This window comes from Schistocerca piceifrons, chromosome 1 (assembly GCF_021461385.2).
Source record: "Schistocerca piceifrons isolate TAMUIC-IGC-003096 chromosome 1, iqSchPice1.1, whole genome shotgun sequence".
Classification (NCBI taxonomy): Eukaryota; Metazoa; Arthropoda; class Insecta; order Orthoptera; family Acrididae; genus Schistocerca; species Schistocerca piceifrons.
Window position 1 is genome coordinate 344,639,561 of NC_060138.1, and position 17,610 is coordinate 344,657,170.

A 17,610-nucleotide genomic window follows, 5' to 3' on the forward strand; every position below is an offset into this window, starting at 1 on the left:
TCAGTACGCGCGGGATTAGCCGAGCGGTCTTAGGCGCTGCAGTCATGGACTGTGCGCCTGGTCCTGACGGAGGTTCGAGTCCTCCCTCGGGCATGGGTGTGTGTGTGTTTGTTCTTAGGATACTTTAGGTTAAGTAGTGTGTAAGCTTAGGGACTGATGACCTTAGCAGCTAAGTTCCATAAGATTTCACACACATTTTAACATTTCGTTATGAATGCAGTAATTCTATTTGTGCGCCGTTGACTTTTTTACGTTTCGTGAAGTTCACAATTCTACATTTCTAATCATTTAAAACAGGTTGTCGACCTTTTTACCAAAGTAAGATCTTATCGAGATATGACAGGATATTTCTACAGTTATTTTCAGATATTTCATCGTTACAAATGACTGAACCATTTTCAGAAAGTCTGCAGGTCATTAATATACAATATGAACAACAAGGGTCGTAACTCACTTGCCTGGGACACTCGTGAAGTTACTTGATATAATTACGAAGCTTAAACGAAGACATTACACATAATAGTTGGACGCCTCATCTAATACCTCAGAACAAACAGTCCATTTTCTTCGAACACTGGTGTCTTTAGACGGCTGCTTGACTACAGGAACAGCTAGTCCACAAACAGGAGTTCATAGTTCCTTTCGGAGAAGCAACAAAGCGGAGAGCTGCCAAAGAGCGCTTCGCAGAATCGTAGCCCACCTGCTGTCGGTTGACTCCCCACGGGAGTCCTTGGTCGCGGCTGAGCCACTCTGCGGATGATGTCATGCTCCTCCCCCCCGTCCCCCCTCCCCCGCCCACCTCCTGGCGGCCACTGTGCCCTCCCCTCCGACCGCGACCAGCCCACGGCCGTTCCTCCGCGTAAAAGTCTGCGGGCCGGGCTGCTCTCGTCCAGTGTGACTGTTCCTCGCGATGCAGAGCTTCGCCAGGTTCCTGCTGTTGTCGGCCTGCTGCTGGTCAGCGGCGCTGGCCGCGACCACCAAGGTCGTCTGCTACTTCAACACCAGCGCGCTCAAACGACCAGGTAATTTCGCATACACTCGTGTGTGGTAGAGGAATTTGATCCCCAACGCAGCACATATTTTAACTGTTGTCTGGGACAATGGGCAACGCTGACTCAGAAATAAATTACATTAGTACGAAGCCCTGGGTTCCAACCAAGGTTGTGGAGGGGTTTCCTTTTGTTATCACATGAATACCAGGACTGAAATTCCCCTCCACAATATCCCCAATTGGGGACCCCTCTGTAGCACTTCCCATTCTACTGTTACTACAATTCCAGTACCATCAAGAAGCCAGGTAACGACGAGTACAGTCGTGCCTGATTGTGGAACTTGTACCCCAATGCACCGTTATTTTGTAACCTGTCGTCTGGCTCAATGGACAATGTTGCCCCAGAAACAGTGCAGTTCCAGATCCCAGGTTCTAGTCAATGTTTTCCGGAGGTTTCCTTTTTTTATCAGAGCTGAAACTCTCTTCCCAAATATTCCAAATTGGGAAACCCTCTGTGGCACTTCCAGTCTACTGTTACAACACCAGTGGAATCAAACGATCAGATAACTACGTCTCGACCAGTGTGTGATCGCGCAACTGAAACCCCAAATTTTTACCTTTTGACTGGGAGTATGGATAACGTCGTCCTTGAAAGAAAGCAGTTCCGTCCCACTGGTTGCAAGTAAGGTTTTTGAGAGGTTCCCTGTGCATTATCAGGTGAATACCAGAACTGAAAATCTCCTCACAAATATTCCCAATTGTGAACTCCTGTGTGGCGCTCCCAGAAATTGGAAGAGAGGTATTTTCAAGAGAACAGTGGGACATATAATTCGTCGTTGTGATGGGTATAAAATAAGTTTAATGACCACTTTCGCCATTGACAAACTGAAACAAATTATTTCAAAGGAAGCTATCTCAAAGAATACAGAGCGACTTAATTACTCCAGTACCTCCAACAGATAATGAAGCAGGCGTAACACTGTTATTTGCACAGGTCATTTCCATTTGCAAGTTACTGATGTGTTTTTACAGTTATTAATAATATACAGTTAGTAATATTAGTTTCATCGGCAGTGCTAAATTACATATTAATGGTACTTTTGCTTGTATTAATTAGACTGTGCGAGTCCCCCTTACTCGAATGTAAATGCTAAGCTCAGACATCCAGAAGAGAATATGGTGCACAGTTTCTTCTGCCTTACGACTGGCCCTTCATCTTAGAAAAACTTTCATACCCGCCCCAATAATCTAGTGGAATCGTTGTCTACCTTTGCAGTTTCTCCCCTACAGTACTCTGTCGGAAGACACAAACGCATTAAACCGAGCGGTGTGTAACAGATTTTTTTCGACGACCATGTTCTCGAGCCCTGGAATGCTGTCTCCGTAAATATAACTGCGGGGGAAAATCTTAAGTAAGGGTAAATTAAGAATGTTGAAAATAGATCTCATTGCTTTTCACAACCACACCAGAAAGAAGGTAGGAGCCACACCGCGAACACTGCCAGGTTCTCTTCCATTATTGCATCCGGCCAAGGCTGGACGTCTGGGAAAAGCATTATGCGCAATTGCTGTAATTTTACGGTTGATGTTATGGATCTTGCACAGTCGCAAGAAAATGCGTCGTTTCCTTTCTTACTTACATATATTGTCTCGTCAAAATAAACTGTTCCTCAGCGGGTGGATTTTTCCGTTGGCTGACTGTCGATAATGCTTCCTACATCACGATGCATAAACCAATCCCTGTGTCGTATGTTGCTACAATTAAAATGTAGTTTTACTTTTCATTGGTGGACATTTCTCACAAATATCTTGTAAACACTTTTGGTCTCTGGAGTTGTTCTTGAAACATTTCATACAATTTTTTACTCAGTTTGCAAAATTACTGCAGGTTGTTGTGGATGTCCATAAATTTTTAGAATCTCGTTAATAAAATGCTTGTTATTATAATGTCTACCGTCACTGTTCAACATCTTTGCCGCTATGCACTATAGTTTCTTTTTTTAGTAGCTACCTACTTATTAGCGTTTTCTGCACTACTTTTGTTTGGTACTAAACAACGAACGGGTTTCATAGCCGAGAGCGATGTGGTGCATGTCGAGCAAAGTAGATCGATAAATAACTACAACATTTAGGAGTTTAGCACTTAGGAACATTACTTCTTTTCAGATTTAAGTGGTCATGTCTCATGTGCGACATAGTCTCAGAGTCTTATTGGATCTGCCGACATACTGCTGTGCTGCGACCCACAACATAAATGCAGCGAATTACTTATGTTACTGTTGTGCGTTAACCTGAAGGTAATTTTATGGAATACGGAAGTGAAACATGGAGAGCAAACAGTTCAAATAAGAAGAGAATAAAAGTGTTTGAAATGTAGGACTACAGACGACGTTGAAAATTAGATGAATAGACACAATAACTAAAGACTAGATAATGAAACGAATTGGGGAGAAAAGAAATTTATTGCATAACTTAACTGAAAGAAGGGACCTATTAATCAATCACCATCCCGAGGCATCAAGGATTCGTCAGTTTGGTAAGGAAAGAAGTGTGTGTCTTTAGGGGGGGGGGGGGAGGTAAAAATTGTAGAGGAGAGAGACCATGGATTGATGGAGTAAGTTCAAATGGATATGGGTTGCAATTGTTATTCGTAAATGAAGAGGCTTGCATAGGATAGGCTAACGTGGGTAGCTGCAACAAACCAGTCTTTGGACTGAAGACCACAACAATACAGTAGCGCACACTGATTCACACTGTGAGCGAGGGTATTGATGTTCTGTGATCCTCACAAGCTTCGTCTACTTTTTAGATTTCTTTGTAACTCTTTCTCATTACTTGTGGCTCACTACCGCACACACTTAAATTCAAAATCGAGCTGAAAGGGTTTCAGTTCCCTTCCTGGACACTCTAGTTTAGCGTTTTCTTTTTAATTTCGCTACATCATTTTATGCGAATGCAGGACTGTTTCGTTCAACAGGGCCGGATTATTTGCACGAAATCATTGTCCAGTCAGAACTTGTACTCTGCCTTTAATGGCCTCCCATTCGACGAAACGTAAGCCCGTTCCTACCTTTATTCGCTACCATTGAGGAAAGCTAGCATGTAACATGTTACAAAATTCAGTAGAAGGCTTCTTTAGTATGTTTCTCCATAACGTTGTTTCTACTGTACGAATTACCAACCTCAGAATTCTCATTTTACGATCTCTGCTTGTGCTTGAAGTACCGGAAACAACACAATCTGAGCCTTTTCCAGGATGTTAATGTGCAGACAGTTTCTTGTGCGTGCTTTACGCCAAAATCGTGAAAGTAGACAACAAATTTTATTCATTATATTTTCTCAAAGTCGAATTACTTTCGATCGAAGTCAGTACAAGATCGTGAAATCAAATTAAACATATTTATGAAATATTTTTTACTGCTTGAATCACTTTTTACTAATACTTATTAGTAGGACATGTTTCAGCAGCGTGCTGCCATGATCATGTGGTTCATACATGTACATTAACGCAAAAAGTCATGAGACTGTATTCGATACAACATGGTGAGTTTAAGCTTAAACTAAATGTGTATGAGTATTCCATAATAATGGCTATAAATGAATATATTTGACAATGAACTCGCACTGGAAGGATACTTTCTAAGGATAATTATGTGTGAGTTATTTGAAGACCTGTAGTACTATAGTTCAGATGGTATTGTTAAGCCAAAATTATAATAAATGTCTTAAAATTAAAATAAAGAATTCTATAGTTTGTTGATGCAATGTGTCGCACATGCTTATTCTCTTTTTGAAGTCAGAGGAATTTCTGAATCAGATATTGCAAGAAAAATTGATGAACGCTGGTCTATAGCGCTGCTGAGACAATGGCTTCTCGCCCTCCCCCCTTATTGAGAAAGAGCTTCACCTTGTGCGAGTGCGTTGACCTAACACAGACGCGCTAAATTCGCTGGTAACGCGTGCCTTTGCATCTACGTATATGCCTAGTAAGGCACTTCACAGTGCGTGATGCAAAATACTTCGTAACGATATTAGACATTCCCTATCGTATTCCATTCGCAAATGGAAAAATGGGAAAATGTCTGTCTTTATGTACCGGTACGTACAGTTCGTTGAGCATTGCAGGAATCTGTCAGTTACTGCCGAAGTGGAGCCGAGGTCGATATGGACCTCGTAGAGAACTCTAATTCTTGACAAAGACTTCTTTTCTCCCATCTATCATTCTGGGGAAGTGGGCTGGCAAAGACTTAAGTCGAATCAGACGGAGTTGTTGAGAACTGTACATCATTTTCCGTACAATAAAACAAGGAGACTGGCTACATTAGAGTGGCAACCTAAGAGAAATGAACGATTTCTTTAATAATATCTCCGTACCCATCCGATTTTTTTGTTATGATTTCAAAAAACAGTCATGGTTTCCAGAAAAATAGTTGGTAACTTACTTCAGCTTTCGTCAAATGTTTAATATCACATACTGGTAGTTCACTAATATACGGTTGATATATACTGTAATTTCCTTGTGCTTTTGTTCTTTACTACAACAAAGCGCTGGTAACAGCATGGTCCATCGTCGTCATTCCTTATGTGGTATGTTGTGTTTGTAAAGATGCCTTGAATTCGCCTTATCCGAAGAGACTTAGCGCCATTTTTGAACTAACTAAGGTAGAGTATACAGTGGGAGAAAAAATTTATGTTCATTTCTAATGATTCTATGATGCTTGCCCCTATTTTTTTTAATTTTCGTGCAGTTGTACAATTTCGACTTACACCACTTTTAAGTAGCTGAATACGTTTTCAGTTATGTGAGCATAAAAATATTTACCATGGGGAACGTAGCCAGTACCGCAGATATTGTTATGATTAGAGAACCAACAAATATATTTAGGTACTTGAGAATGGCCTAAGGCTGAAATAATACAACAGTTCGAGAACAACATAAAAATTAACACTCCATGGAAACATTCGAATATTTCATAGCAACTGTGCTCGGAGAAAATCATCTTAGTTTGGAGATAACGGGAAGAGCCAAGTGAGGAGAAGTGTCTTAGGGAGAATAGTATTGCAGAAAGACAATGGTTCTGTTATTTCGGAAGTAGCAGTTTGGACAAGAAAAATTCGCCACTTCCAGTAAGACCATCAGTTTTTGAACAGCAGTATCTGAACGTCTTAAAGCTAAATGGATCAAGTCAGTCGGCATCAGTGTTGGTACGTATGGATAAATGTGACCTCACGACAACCCAGCAGCATTTACACCCAGTGGATCTTACGTGAAAACTACAAAAATCAGAGAGTGAAAGTATGGTTGTCTTTAGTTATCTCATTAACGATAACGAACGTTCGTATCCAAGATACTTGCCTGTGCCTTTATGCAAAGATGAAAGAAAAAGCAAGTAACTACGAGCGCTATTCGAAATCTAAATCCGCACGAAAGTTTGCTAACTATCCATAAAGAGTAATGTTATGTGCAAGTGGGACAAAGAAAGCACCGAGCACTACTGATTTAGAAAAATACAAATATAAATGCTGGCATTTATTGCGGACAGCTCAAGTGTAACGCGATAAAATAGCTCATGGTGAATCTTCATTGGGGTATAATTCCAACTTCACCTCTTTTTCCGATAATACACCCTCAGACTTCCACATCTCCCGATCTCTACCCAGCAATCTTCAAGGAAACTAATTAAAATTGGTTAGATATATTTGAGGTTTCGTCTATGCGTAGTTGTAGGTCAATTGTGATAGCAGTGTTGTTTAGACAAATTTATTCATGTACAATGGAAGAGATTTCTTCAGAACTTCAACAAAGAAGCGCACCGAATAAAAATGATAAATTACAAGTTGTAAAAATAGTAAAATTAGTTAATGCGAGCGTGTTTCAAATAACAAAGTAATGAGAGGAAATGGTCAACACAGCCTGCACAAAATCGTTGCTGAAAGGAGTCTGAAGCTTGGAGGACATGTACGCACGGAAGAATCTCCAAATCAGCACTGTAGTGCAAAACAAGGGTGGACGCAGAACTAGAGTAAGAGGTCGTAACATCTGAGAACGATCTTTTGCAAAGGGTCTTAACCGCATGGATATGAACTTGGAGGAAGCTGGAAACCTTGCAGCTGACAGAGTTCGCGGGAGGAAACTTGTTGCCCTATGTAGTCCCTAGCACTGGAGGAAATAAGTCTAAGTATTGTGTAATGCGTCAGCAGCTATTATATACACTGTTTCCTGTTTTGTGCTATTCCTGAGTTTATTACCAGCACTTGGGCGTTAGGTCTGTGACTAGAATCAGCGTAAGTGCAGATCTTAAGATAAGAAACTTTATGTCAAGTGACACACTAGGCTCCCTTGGCCTACCAGTTGCGAGAGTATCGAGTTCGTTGCCTTCTCAAACCGGTTGCGTTAGAAAGTTCTGTGTGATGACGCTCGTTCTTCGTTGCTGGTACAAAACTCTCACCTACGCATAATTGCAGAGGTATTCCAGGAAGATCTGACGACCATGTGCCGCAAATACTATCTCAGCAACATACGTCACCCATAACCAGATATCGGTCCTATTCTGTAAAGACAGGTGCAGCCACAGTTCTGCCAAACTAACTTCACTGTACCGCTACTGGAGTTTCCCGATCTGTCAAAGCAAATGATATGACTGCCTCAAGAGTCATTACTTCACATTTCATTTTCAATTTACTGCAACTTTGGCGTCATTGCGAAAGAAACGATGCTGTACTTTACAGACAATATTCCCCACATTCTTCAAGGGACAATTACGTTTTCCGAACTCAGAATCGATTGCTGACGAGTACAAATCTTACTGCTTTGATCCCAATGCTTCCCGTTTCGAAACAATCTATTATTCAGGTTCTTTAGTTTTTAAGTACGCGGTAAATATAATAAGGTTTTAAACGTGCATGATGTATCTGAAATGGAACTTCCGATACACAGATCACTTCTTGTTTCGCCGCACTTGCGGTGATAAACATTTATGAAAGTGATAGATTGGTCTATTTCCGCAATTTTGTCACGAAAATGGAATCACAAGAAAATGAGAACTAATATGTAATATTCCATGAGCCACTGAAATCGGCTCTGTGATGGTGTTTTGTTTCCAAGATGAGTCTCCGAAGAGATCAATGATTCTCAAAGGTCGCTTTGCAAAGAGAGGCCTGTTAGAATCGTTGAAATAAAAATAAAAAAAAATACAGCTCCTGAAGACTGATTTCCTGTCTTAATTGGCATAGGAACAAGCCATACGTCACCTGTGAGTAAGTACCGCCACTTTATTGTGAACTCTCTTCATGAACGTGTGTGCCTGTTTCTAGAGCATTTCTTCGTTAGTGTGACTTAGCGACCGACCAGCTTGTTTGGATGTAGTGTCAGCGGTTGCCACCGTTTATCTACGGTCGCGAACCACGATAACAGTTGAACTCTGACGCCGATGTTTAAAGGCAACGTGAAAAAATCGACGACTGAAGAACTCAAAAGCAGAATCGTTAGCTGATATGAGAAGAAATATGGAACTGCGAACAAATGAAAGCAACAGCAAAAAAAGCATCACAACAGCGATGCAAAAGCAAGTTTGCGAAGATCAGTATATAAATAACGTTGGTAGTATCTGTATGTATCACATAGCAAAATAGTTGCTAATTCTCGCTGATGTAGGTAATTTGGTTGAAACTTTGTGGTTTAGATTACGTTCGACAAAGACTAGAGGGTATTTAACTTTGCAGAGATACATCATAGTTATTTTCTTTCCACTACACTGTACCTTGGAGTCCTATAAGGATGCACAAACGTGCCGTTTACCTATTGCAAAGACAGATAGTTTCTTTATGTGAAACAGGAGACACTAAATTTCAAATATAACTTATTTTATTAAAAGAACTTCACTGTCATTCACTGATATAACCCTTAACTCCCAGAGGGACAGCGAAGACAAGACAAGACTAATTACAGCGCACTCAGAGGTGTTAAAGCAGTCTGTCTTTCTGCGCTCCATACCCGAATGGAATGAGAAAAAACCCAGAATGGGAAGTACCCAAATCCATTTACTTCAGTGGTTTGCAGATACAGATTTCGATTATCGAGACACGAATAAGTGCAAAAGCGATGCCTCTTGTGACGTCACTATCGGTCTCGGCGAGTCTTCCTGCAGCAAGGTGTCGATACGTGCAGAAAAGGCTGGTGGTCAGAAGTACCTATGAGGTGTAAGGTGGGTTCTTGATGCCACTTAGATACCAAATTTCACCACAAGTCTGCCAGACGACACCGTGGTTCAGATGGCTCTGAGCACTATGGGACTGAGGTCATCAGTCCCCTAGAACTTAGAACTACTTAAACCTAACTAACCTAAGGACATCACACACATCCATGCCCGAGGCAGGATTCGAACCTGCGACCGTAGCGGTCGTGCGGTTCCAGACTGAAGTGCCTAGAACCGCTCGGCCAGACGACACCGTGGACGTAACACACCACAGGTAGGTCGTCATACCTCCTGTGACAAACAGCCCACCCTTTCTCTTGACTCCTTTGTGAAGGAGGTCTGGACAGCGACGTCCAGCTTTGAAATAGCGCCGTTGTTCTTATCGGTTGCCGAGGAAAAAATTTCGGACACTCCGCTGCGCTGTTCACAATCGGCACGAGAAGGTTTCTGGAGTTGAATGAAGTAACCCCATCCCCTGTGGCGTTCATTTTCACAGTTTTCGCGGCAGAAGATGACAGTTTGCAGTCCAATGTGCAACAGGGCGACATTCTTGACAACCTTTGACACTGCCAACATCGCCCGGACGATTCATCCTTTCTCTAAGGACATCACGAGACTGCACCTTACTGAACGTGATCTAACTCCTTTTAGTGTAGCGTGGCCGCAATGCGACGAAATCTGAATGTGATCCCTCCTTTTTGGTGCCCTTCAGTGCCGTGTGCATGGGAGGGGAGGGGATGTGACATTGACACGTGGGCGAATAAAACAGCAATGAATACCGCAGTTCGTTAACTCCATCAATTCCACCTGCATACCTTCACTGAGTACTTTAAAAATGTGCCTGTACTAAGACACCCTTGACCGATTTCTTGGCACTTGCAGGCAGGCAACCCTCTTGACACCTCTCAGATACCGCATGGCCCCAAGCAGGCACTAGAGCTGTAGGGTGTCGAAGGAGTTTCCTGCCCACAGGCATCTAGTAACCAGTCAAGCGTTTTATCTGAACAGGTACACTTTTAAAGCGCTCAAGAAAGATGTGCAGGTGGCACTGAGGGTGTTGCTAAACTGGAGGGAGGGCGGGTGCGGGTCTTTGAGGGATCCTTTGCCATTTTATTATGCACATTTCAATAAAGCAACCCTCTGGGATCACGCCACAGGAGGTTGCAAAAAAGGAGGGACAAAAACCACAAACACTCTTTTCTGCTTTGGATCATGTTCAGATTTCCTTGAATGGTTTTGAACGGTTCCAAGCGGTTCCAGTCTTTATATCAGAGCAAAGATTGTGAGATTATTTTCAATGGAGTTAGAGCCCTGTCATTTCCTTAGAGAAGGACTGAATCGTCTGGGGTATATACGTAACTAGCGTCAAAGGTTGTCAAAAATATCGTCCTGTTGCACAATGCTCTGTAAACTGTCGTTTTCGACTGTGATGTCTGTGAAAATTAACAGGTCAAGGGAAGAGCTAATTTCATTCAAATCCCTTATGACACCTCCTGAGGCCTTTTCTTGACGATACACAGCAGCGGTGCGTTCGAAATGTTTTCTTCACCCACCCATAACAAAATCGCATTATCTCAACGGTGGGTGTTGTGGATCTGACCTCTGTTGCAGAGGCATCAAGGGAAGGGGTGAGATGTGGGTACAGAGAGATGTGACGGCCTGTCCCCTTGGTGTGTTATGTTTATTGTGTCGTTGGGAAGAATTTGGTGAAACCTGGTGCGAATGTGACGTCAGTGACCCACCTTACTCCTCACATGAACTTCTGGGACGTGTTTTTTCTTTATTTTTTTTTCTTTTTGCACATCTCGACACCTTACTGTTGAAGCGTCGATGCAGGCTATGTGAGTGCATTTTAATTGGTACCTCATTTGTCTATGTAACATGGTGTGTTGTAGTTCGGTGAAATCCGTTACCACTTTTGGGTCAATGCCTGGTGCAATGTATGAACATAACCAGTTTGTTCATGAAAGGAAGGAAGAGAGCAAGCAAGAAAGAAAGAAAGAATTGGCCATACCGTTTTTAAAAGAATCATCCTGGCATTTGCCTTCAGCGTTTAAAGGAAACCAGAGATTCCCAAGTCTGGATGTGCACTCCACCACCTCGAACGGTAAGTAAATTTTGGAAAGTGGGTAAACGAAAATTGCCACAAATATGTGTGAAATTGGACGTATTCAGTAGAAGAGATGTGTTTTACAGTAGCGAAGCTGAACAAGTCCTCATATCACATAAGGTACACATTGTAGAGTCCATGTTTACTAGACAATTTTTTCGTGTTTGTGTGCCATACTACGTCATCCCACAATGTGCAAAGCAAAGAGGTTGCAGTAGATAGAGATGTGTTTCACAGTATCGAAGATGAAGAAGTACTCCTGTTTATTAAGGTATTCATTTTAGAGTCTATGTTTACTGGACTTTTTTGCTTCGAATGATCATTCCTGTCGTATCCCTGACCATTCCTCCTGGAATATCTTCCATGCATTGTGTATCTTTCTTGTTTGTCGTGCAGAGTAAAGATTACAGAGGTCCTCAATAGCCATTTTAGTAGTTAATACGCTGATGAGCCAAAACATTAAGACCACCTACTGAAAAGCGTGTTCGTCGACTTCTGGAGCGCAGTTCAGCTGTGATTCTGCGTGTCCTGGATTCTATAAGAACTTGGCAGGTTTGCAGAGGGTTGTGCCACCAGTTTGCCACGCCCAGGCCACACATTACCGTAATTTACGGACGAATGATTTGTGGGAGCAGAGCTGGCGCCAGATATCGTCCCAGTTGGGTTTCATTGGATTCAGATAATCTGAATTTGACGGCCGATACATCAACGTGGGTTCAATATTATGCTTCAAACCACTGCAGAACGATTCTGGCCTTGTGACACCGACAGTTATCCTGCTGGAAGATGACATCGCTGTTGAGGAAGACATCAATCATAAGAGGTCTTTAATAATGTTCACATAGTCCACAGCTATCATGGTGCCTTCGATTACTTCAGCAGGTCCCATAGAACCCGATGTGAATGACCCCCCCCCCCCTGCCCCCCATAACATAATACCGCTCCCACCAGTCTGCGTCCATGGTGCGCTGCAATTTCCGAGCTTAAATGACGTCGTATATGGTCATGACCATCGATCTTTTTTAACAATAAACGGGTTTCATCCGACCAGGCGAAACGATTCTGCTGACCCGTGGTCCAATCTCGATGAACTCGTGCCCACTGTAAACATAATTGACGACGTCGTTGGGCCAACTTGGGAACACTTCAGGGGTCCCCTGCTGCGGAAGGCCATGTTCAGCACTGTGCGCTGAACGGAGTGCTCCAAAACACTTGTCCCTGCGCCAGCACTGCACTCATCGTCCCATCTCCCTCAGAACGCCGCCTATCCTGCATTAGAGAGCGGGCAAGCCTCCGATCCCTATATTCTGTGAGGAGGTATGGACGCCCAATTTCTAATCTCAGACTCGTGGTTTCAGCTTTCTTCAACCACTTTCGATAGATGCACACGATACTGGCACACGAACAGCCGACCAGCTTCGCCGTTTCAGAGATGCTCGCTCCCAGGCACTGGGCCACAACAATCTGGCTTTTGGTAAAGTCGCTTAAGTCGACGGACTTCGTCATTTGAGCTGCTTATCGTCGCTAGAATGATTCCCCATTCGTCTCTGCTCCGCTCATATACTTCTCGTACCGTGCCACGTGCCCTCAGCGCGTTGGACAGAGGTCACAATGTTTTGGCTCCTTGGCGTAAATTTTCTGCAGTCGAGATGCTCATAGCAGTGTCAACGTCGTTATAAATATTCCAGCCAGGGTAAACCAGAGAGACCGGCAGCATTACCTGAGGTCGCTTGGCCGAGCGGTTCTAGGCGCTTCAGTCCGGAACCACGCGGCTGCTACGGTCACAGGTTCGATTCCTGTCTAGGGCATGGATGTGTGTGATGTCCTGAGGTTCGTTAGGTTTACGAAGATCTAAGTCTAGGGGACTGATGACCTCAGACGTTAAGTCCCATAGTGCTTAGAGCCATTTGAACCATTTTGAGGTCGCTCAGTTACGGCGATGTTAGGGGGATGTACGTATAGTAGTAGCATCGGAATTCTACACTTGTCATCGTTACATCCTATACTCACTTTTAGCAATACAGAATGCCGCTTGATAGAAAATCATTACAATCAACTACGAGTTTGTTGCGAAGATACTCATCTGATCACCATTCACGGGAGCAAGGAGGAAGAAGAAAATGTTCAAATGTGTGTGAAATCTTACGGGACTTAACTGCTAAGGTCATCAGTTCCCAAGCTTACACACTACTTAACTTAAATTATCCTAAGGACAAACGCACACACACCCATGCTCGATGGAGGACTCGAACCTCCGTCGGGACCAGCCGAAGGAGGAAGACGGTGGAAAACTATGTACACTTCAATGTTCTCTGCATTCAAATGCTCGTTCCACTGCATAACAAATAAAGACTTTCTAATTATTACTTAAACAGTGTAACTAATATTCAGTACTGTAACAAAACTATGACTTTTCCCTATTGCTGTCAGGAAAACTCATTAAGGTAACCAATGACAGTAACATAATTTTCACAAGCTGCGACACTGTCGCGAAAAAACAGTGACCCGTATATGTAATCAGTTTCCTTTAATTTACGTCTATGGTCACAAACTAAAAAGTTTGTGACCATAGACGTAAATTATGGGAAACCGTAACAGAATTTGTCATTGCTTCTTAGACATCTCGACACAAAATTAAAATAACACCTTTCAGAATGACACCTGTAAAAGTTTAGAGAGAGAAAAATGCTGCATTATGAAAATTTCGACAGAAAGAGTTTTAGATCCACTTCAACAAAATTCAAATAGCTCGGAGCACTATGCGACTTAACTTCTGAGGTCATCGGTCGCCTAGAACTTAGAACTAATTAAACCTAACTAACCTAAGGACATCCATGCCCGAGGCAGGATTCGAACCTGCGACCGTAGTGGTCGCTCGGTTCCAGATTGTAGCGCCTAGAACCGCACGGCCACCACGGCCGGCCCACTTCAACAGACGAAATTGTAAGAATGTTTTGTACTATGATATCCCATTCAAATAATACGACGGGAGCGAAAGAAAGGCTCACTTGTATTGAAAGTTACATGACTGTCACACAGAATCACTCAGAAATTCGGATGTGATAATATCACTGGTACTAGTCAGTTCTATGTCTAGTCATGTTCCAGTATGTGGATGCAACAGACGTTTCATAATGTCAGTCGCTGTTTTGCGCTCTTCGCAACCCTTCTCCAGCATGCCCATTTGTTTCTGCTTGTTCGCTGTCTGCTGATTTGTTTACATATCGTCCAAGATTCTTCATATCCAAGGACCCATACGTCTTAGAAAGTTGCAGTGTAGTAGTTCGACAGTCACTTTACTTTATTTACGTTGAGTTGAGCTGCAGAGTTCGGAAATCGCTGTTGATGCGTTGTTGGGTGACTGGTTGCATTATGATTTGGCGAATTTTCAATCTCTCGTCACTTGCGGAAATCGTAGGTTGTTTGCTTGAATTGGGGGAGGGGGCCAGACGGCGAGGTCATCAGTCCAATCAAGTTCCGGAAGGATGGGGAAGGAAGTCGGTTGTGCCCTTTCAAAGGAACCATCCCAGCATTTGACGGAAGCGATTTAGCGAAATCACGGAAAACCTAAATCATGATGGCCGGACGTGGCTTTTGAAGTGTCGTCCTCCTGAAAGCGAGTCCAGTGTGCTAACCAATGCGCCACCTCGCTCGGTTTGCAGAAATCTTACTTCGGATATAAACTGGAAATAAGTGCGGAAATCTGTTTCCGATCGTTCGCTTAACAATGGTGATGCACAAGATACGCTTTTCATTCCAGTAATAAAACAATGTTTCACTATATCGAAACAGGCATTGTGGCGGCAAGGTTCCTTATGTCCCTTTACGACGAACCTGCACATACCTGTGAACATTGTCTCAGCAGATCATCAGTAGGGAAGCCGAGCGAAACCTACTGTACTTGGACGTGAACCGGGCTGCAATTAAAGTCACTAATCTACGTTTCGGGAGAAAGTTTTCACACGAAATGAAAGGTTGGAAATTTTGTCCTTAATTAACATATTCTGAAACTTAGGTGAACAAGTATCACTGCCAAGCCCGTGCTAGTCTTAACACTGTCACTCACAATCCCTTTCTCTCACGTTAGCAAGTTTATGGTGTTGCATTTCCCGAAAACGTAATAGCTACAAAAATACGGATTGTTTTTGATGAGAATGCTCGCCAAATATTAAGTTTGTCGGTATCTAATGCAGTCACAGTTTTTAGCTACCGACCTGCTCAATACGTCATGCGGCATTTATGTCTTTTCTCGTCACAAAATTCACTTAAAAATTCCGAAATTTCTACACACCCATTGGAATAATTATACCGTCACTTTACAACACTTTTGATATATGAAACACTGCTAGATCCGGCAACTTATCATTTCCATCGGAACTACTACTACACACGTCCGAACTGCTTCATGGCTAGGCTCCGACTCCTCTCTAGAATACTCTAAGTCTTATCTACCAGCAGAGAAAGGCGCGCGAAAAATATTGCTTTACCATTGGTCAGTTCACTCAACAGCCAATAGCAAAACAACATTCTCCCGCGTGAGTTCGCGCTTTTCATCAATAACCAATCGCAAAATGGTTAACCTAACGACTGCACTTTTTACCGACGCAATTATCTAATATGCTGAAGTTTTGTTCATGCATAAAGTTATTTACTATTGATATTAATACCTGAATTAACTTTCCCTTTACCATAAACTAACTTTACAAATCTATTCTACAAAAATCCCCTTTGTCCACATCCATAGTTCTTCGAAAGTTGCCACACTAAATCCCACTACATAACTCGTTAAACAATTATCTTCATATTAACCTTAAACCACACTCAAGAATCATTCATATTGCTAAAACACATTTATAACATTTTGCATACTCAAAAAGACATAATAACACTTTATGAAAATACTAGAACAGTTTATGAAAAACATTCTATTACGTTAGTGCACTCTAGTGGGCACAATCGAAACTAAATCACAGTCCCCTATCCAGTACTGTCCTCTATCGGCTGATACATAAACTACGTGCGCGTCCAGTTTCGCGTCACCATCTGTCACTATCCATCTCTGAGACACATCTCCCACTTAACCGCCTCCAAGGTAGGATCGGTATACGGCGCTACGCCTCAGCATGATTAGAAACAAAGCTAATGATCATATCTGTAGATGCATGCGAGGGGGGGGGGATTACTTCATTTCAAATAAAGAGGTAATAAATCTGCAGAGAAGTTTATTACATTCGTGTTCTAAGGAGTTGCAGCAACAGTTACAAGAACGACATGAGCCACCAGCTGGGACCTCATAATGTTAGTGTGGTTACCAGACAGCTGACGAGCGTGGAACATTCTTTCCGTGACGCCGCCTTTGCAAGCTGCTGGCGCAGGATGACATCAGCCGTGCGTCCTTCCTGTAAGTCAGCGGCTGACAGAGCAGCGGCTGCGTGAGAATGGAGAACAGTGTTGGCTCACTGGCTACTGGCTAACGTAGCGCAACGCGGCGGCCAACGTCAACGGGGGACTCACCTGTTGTGAAGTGGCTATCGGAACATCTGCTAACCAGTCCGCGTCAACAGATCGCAATAAGACACAGTTGTGCTAGCAGCTATTATCACAGGGTTGCTATATACATGTTACTAAAATGAACAAAAGGACCGCTGATCTAGTGTAAGCAATTCCATTAACACAGCAACAAGTCGAGACTCCTCACAATTCCCATAATGTGATTCGAACGTGGAAGTTAGTACAAATATTGCACTGCATTCCTTCGTTAACATACTAGGACTGCAACGCCAGCAGTACAAACTTGCTGTAACTGTTTTAGTATTTCATCTGCTGAGCATTTCACTTTAAGTCGAGTCCATCATTACGGAGGTGTGTAATTACTGTATGAGCTAAGTACTCTGGACAAAAATTTGCTCACCCCCAGGAGACATCACGCTATCTCTGCCTGCAGCCTTAATAACAGCCACAATGTGGCTAGGAAAAAAATCCACAAGTTCTTTTAGATACGTCGTACCCAGCTCAAGCTGTTCATTAACGGGGTTGTTGTTGTTGTGGTCTTCAGTCCGTACGCCATTTTTTTTGTTTCTTTTATTGCCTGCTGAAGGTACGGACTGGATAACTCCCTTCTCAACAACTGCTTGTCTTTCATTCCCCTAGAATACTATAAATGCCTTTGGTATCTGTACATGTTGTAAGTAGCCATTCCCTCCCTTCTGCCTTCAGAAGTCCAATCTACGTTGTCAATAACTTTCTCTAAGTCTACAAATGTGGGATCAAAATCGGAAAATTTAACAGGTCTATCGAGGTGCGATAGGGTGCCC

At 42.8% G+C, this 17,610-nt stretch overlaps 1 protein-coding gene across 1 annotated transcript in view; it reads left to right on the forward strand.

Annotated features, from left to right (window-relative positions):
• The first annotated feature begins 870 nt into the window (after positions 1–870).
• The window catches only part of LOC124783901 (chitinase-like protein Idgf4), a 46,565-nt gene continuing 29,825 nt past the window's right edge, over positions 871–17,610 (forward strand). The window contains exon 1 of the mRNA XM_047254058.1: positions 871–1,022. Coding sequence (XP_047110014.1) covers positions 911–1,022 — 112 coding nt within the window. The 5' untranslated portion in view covers positions 871–910. The remainder of the gene's footprint in view (positions 1,023–17,610) is intronic.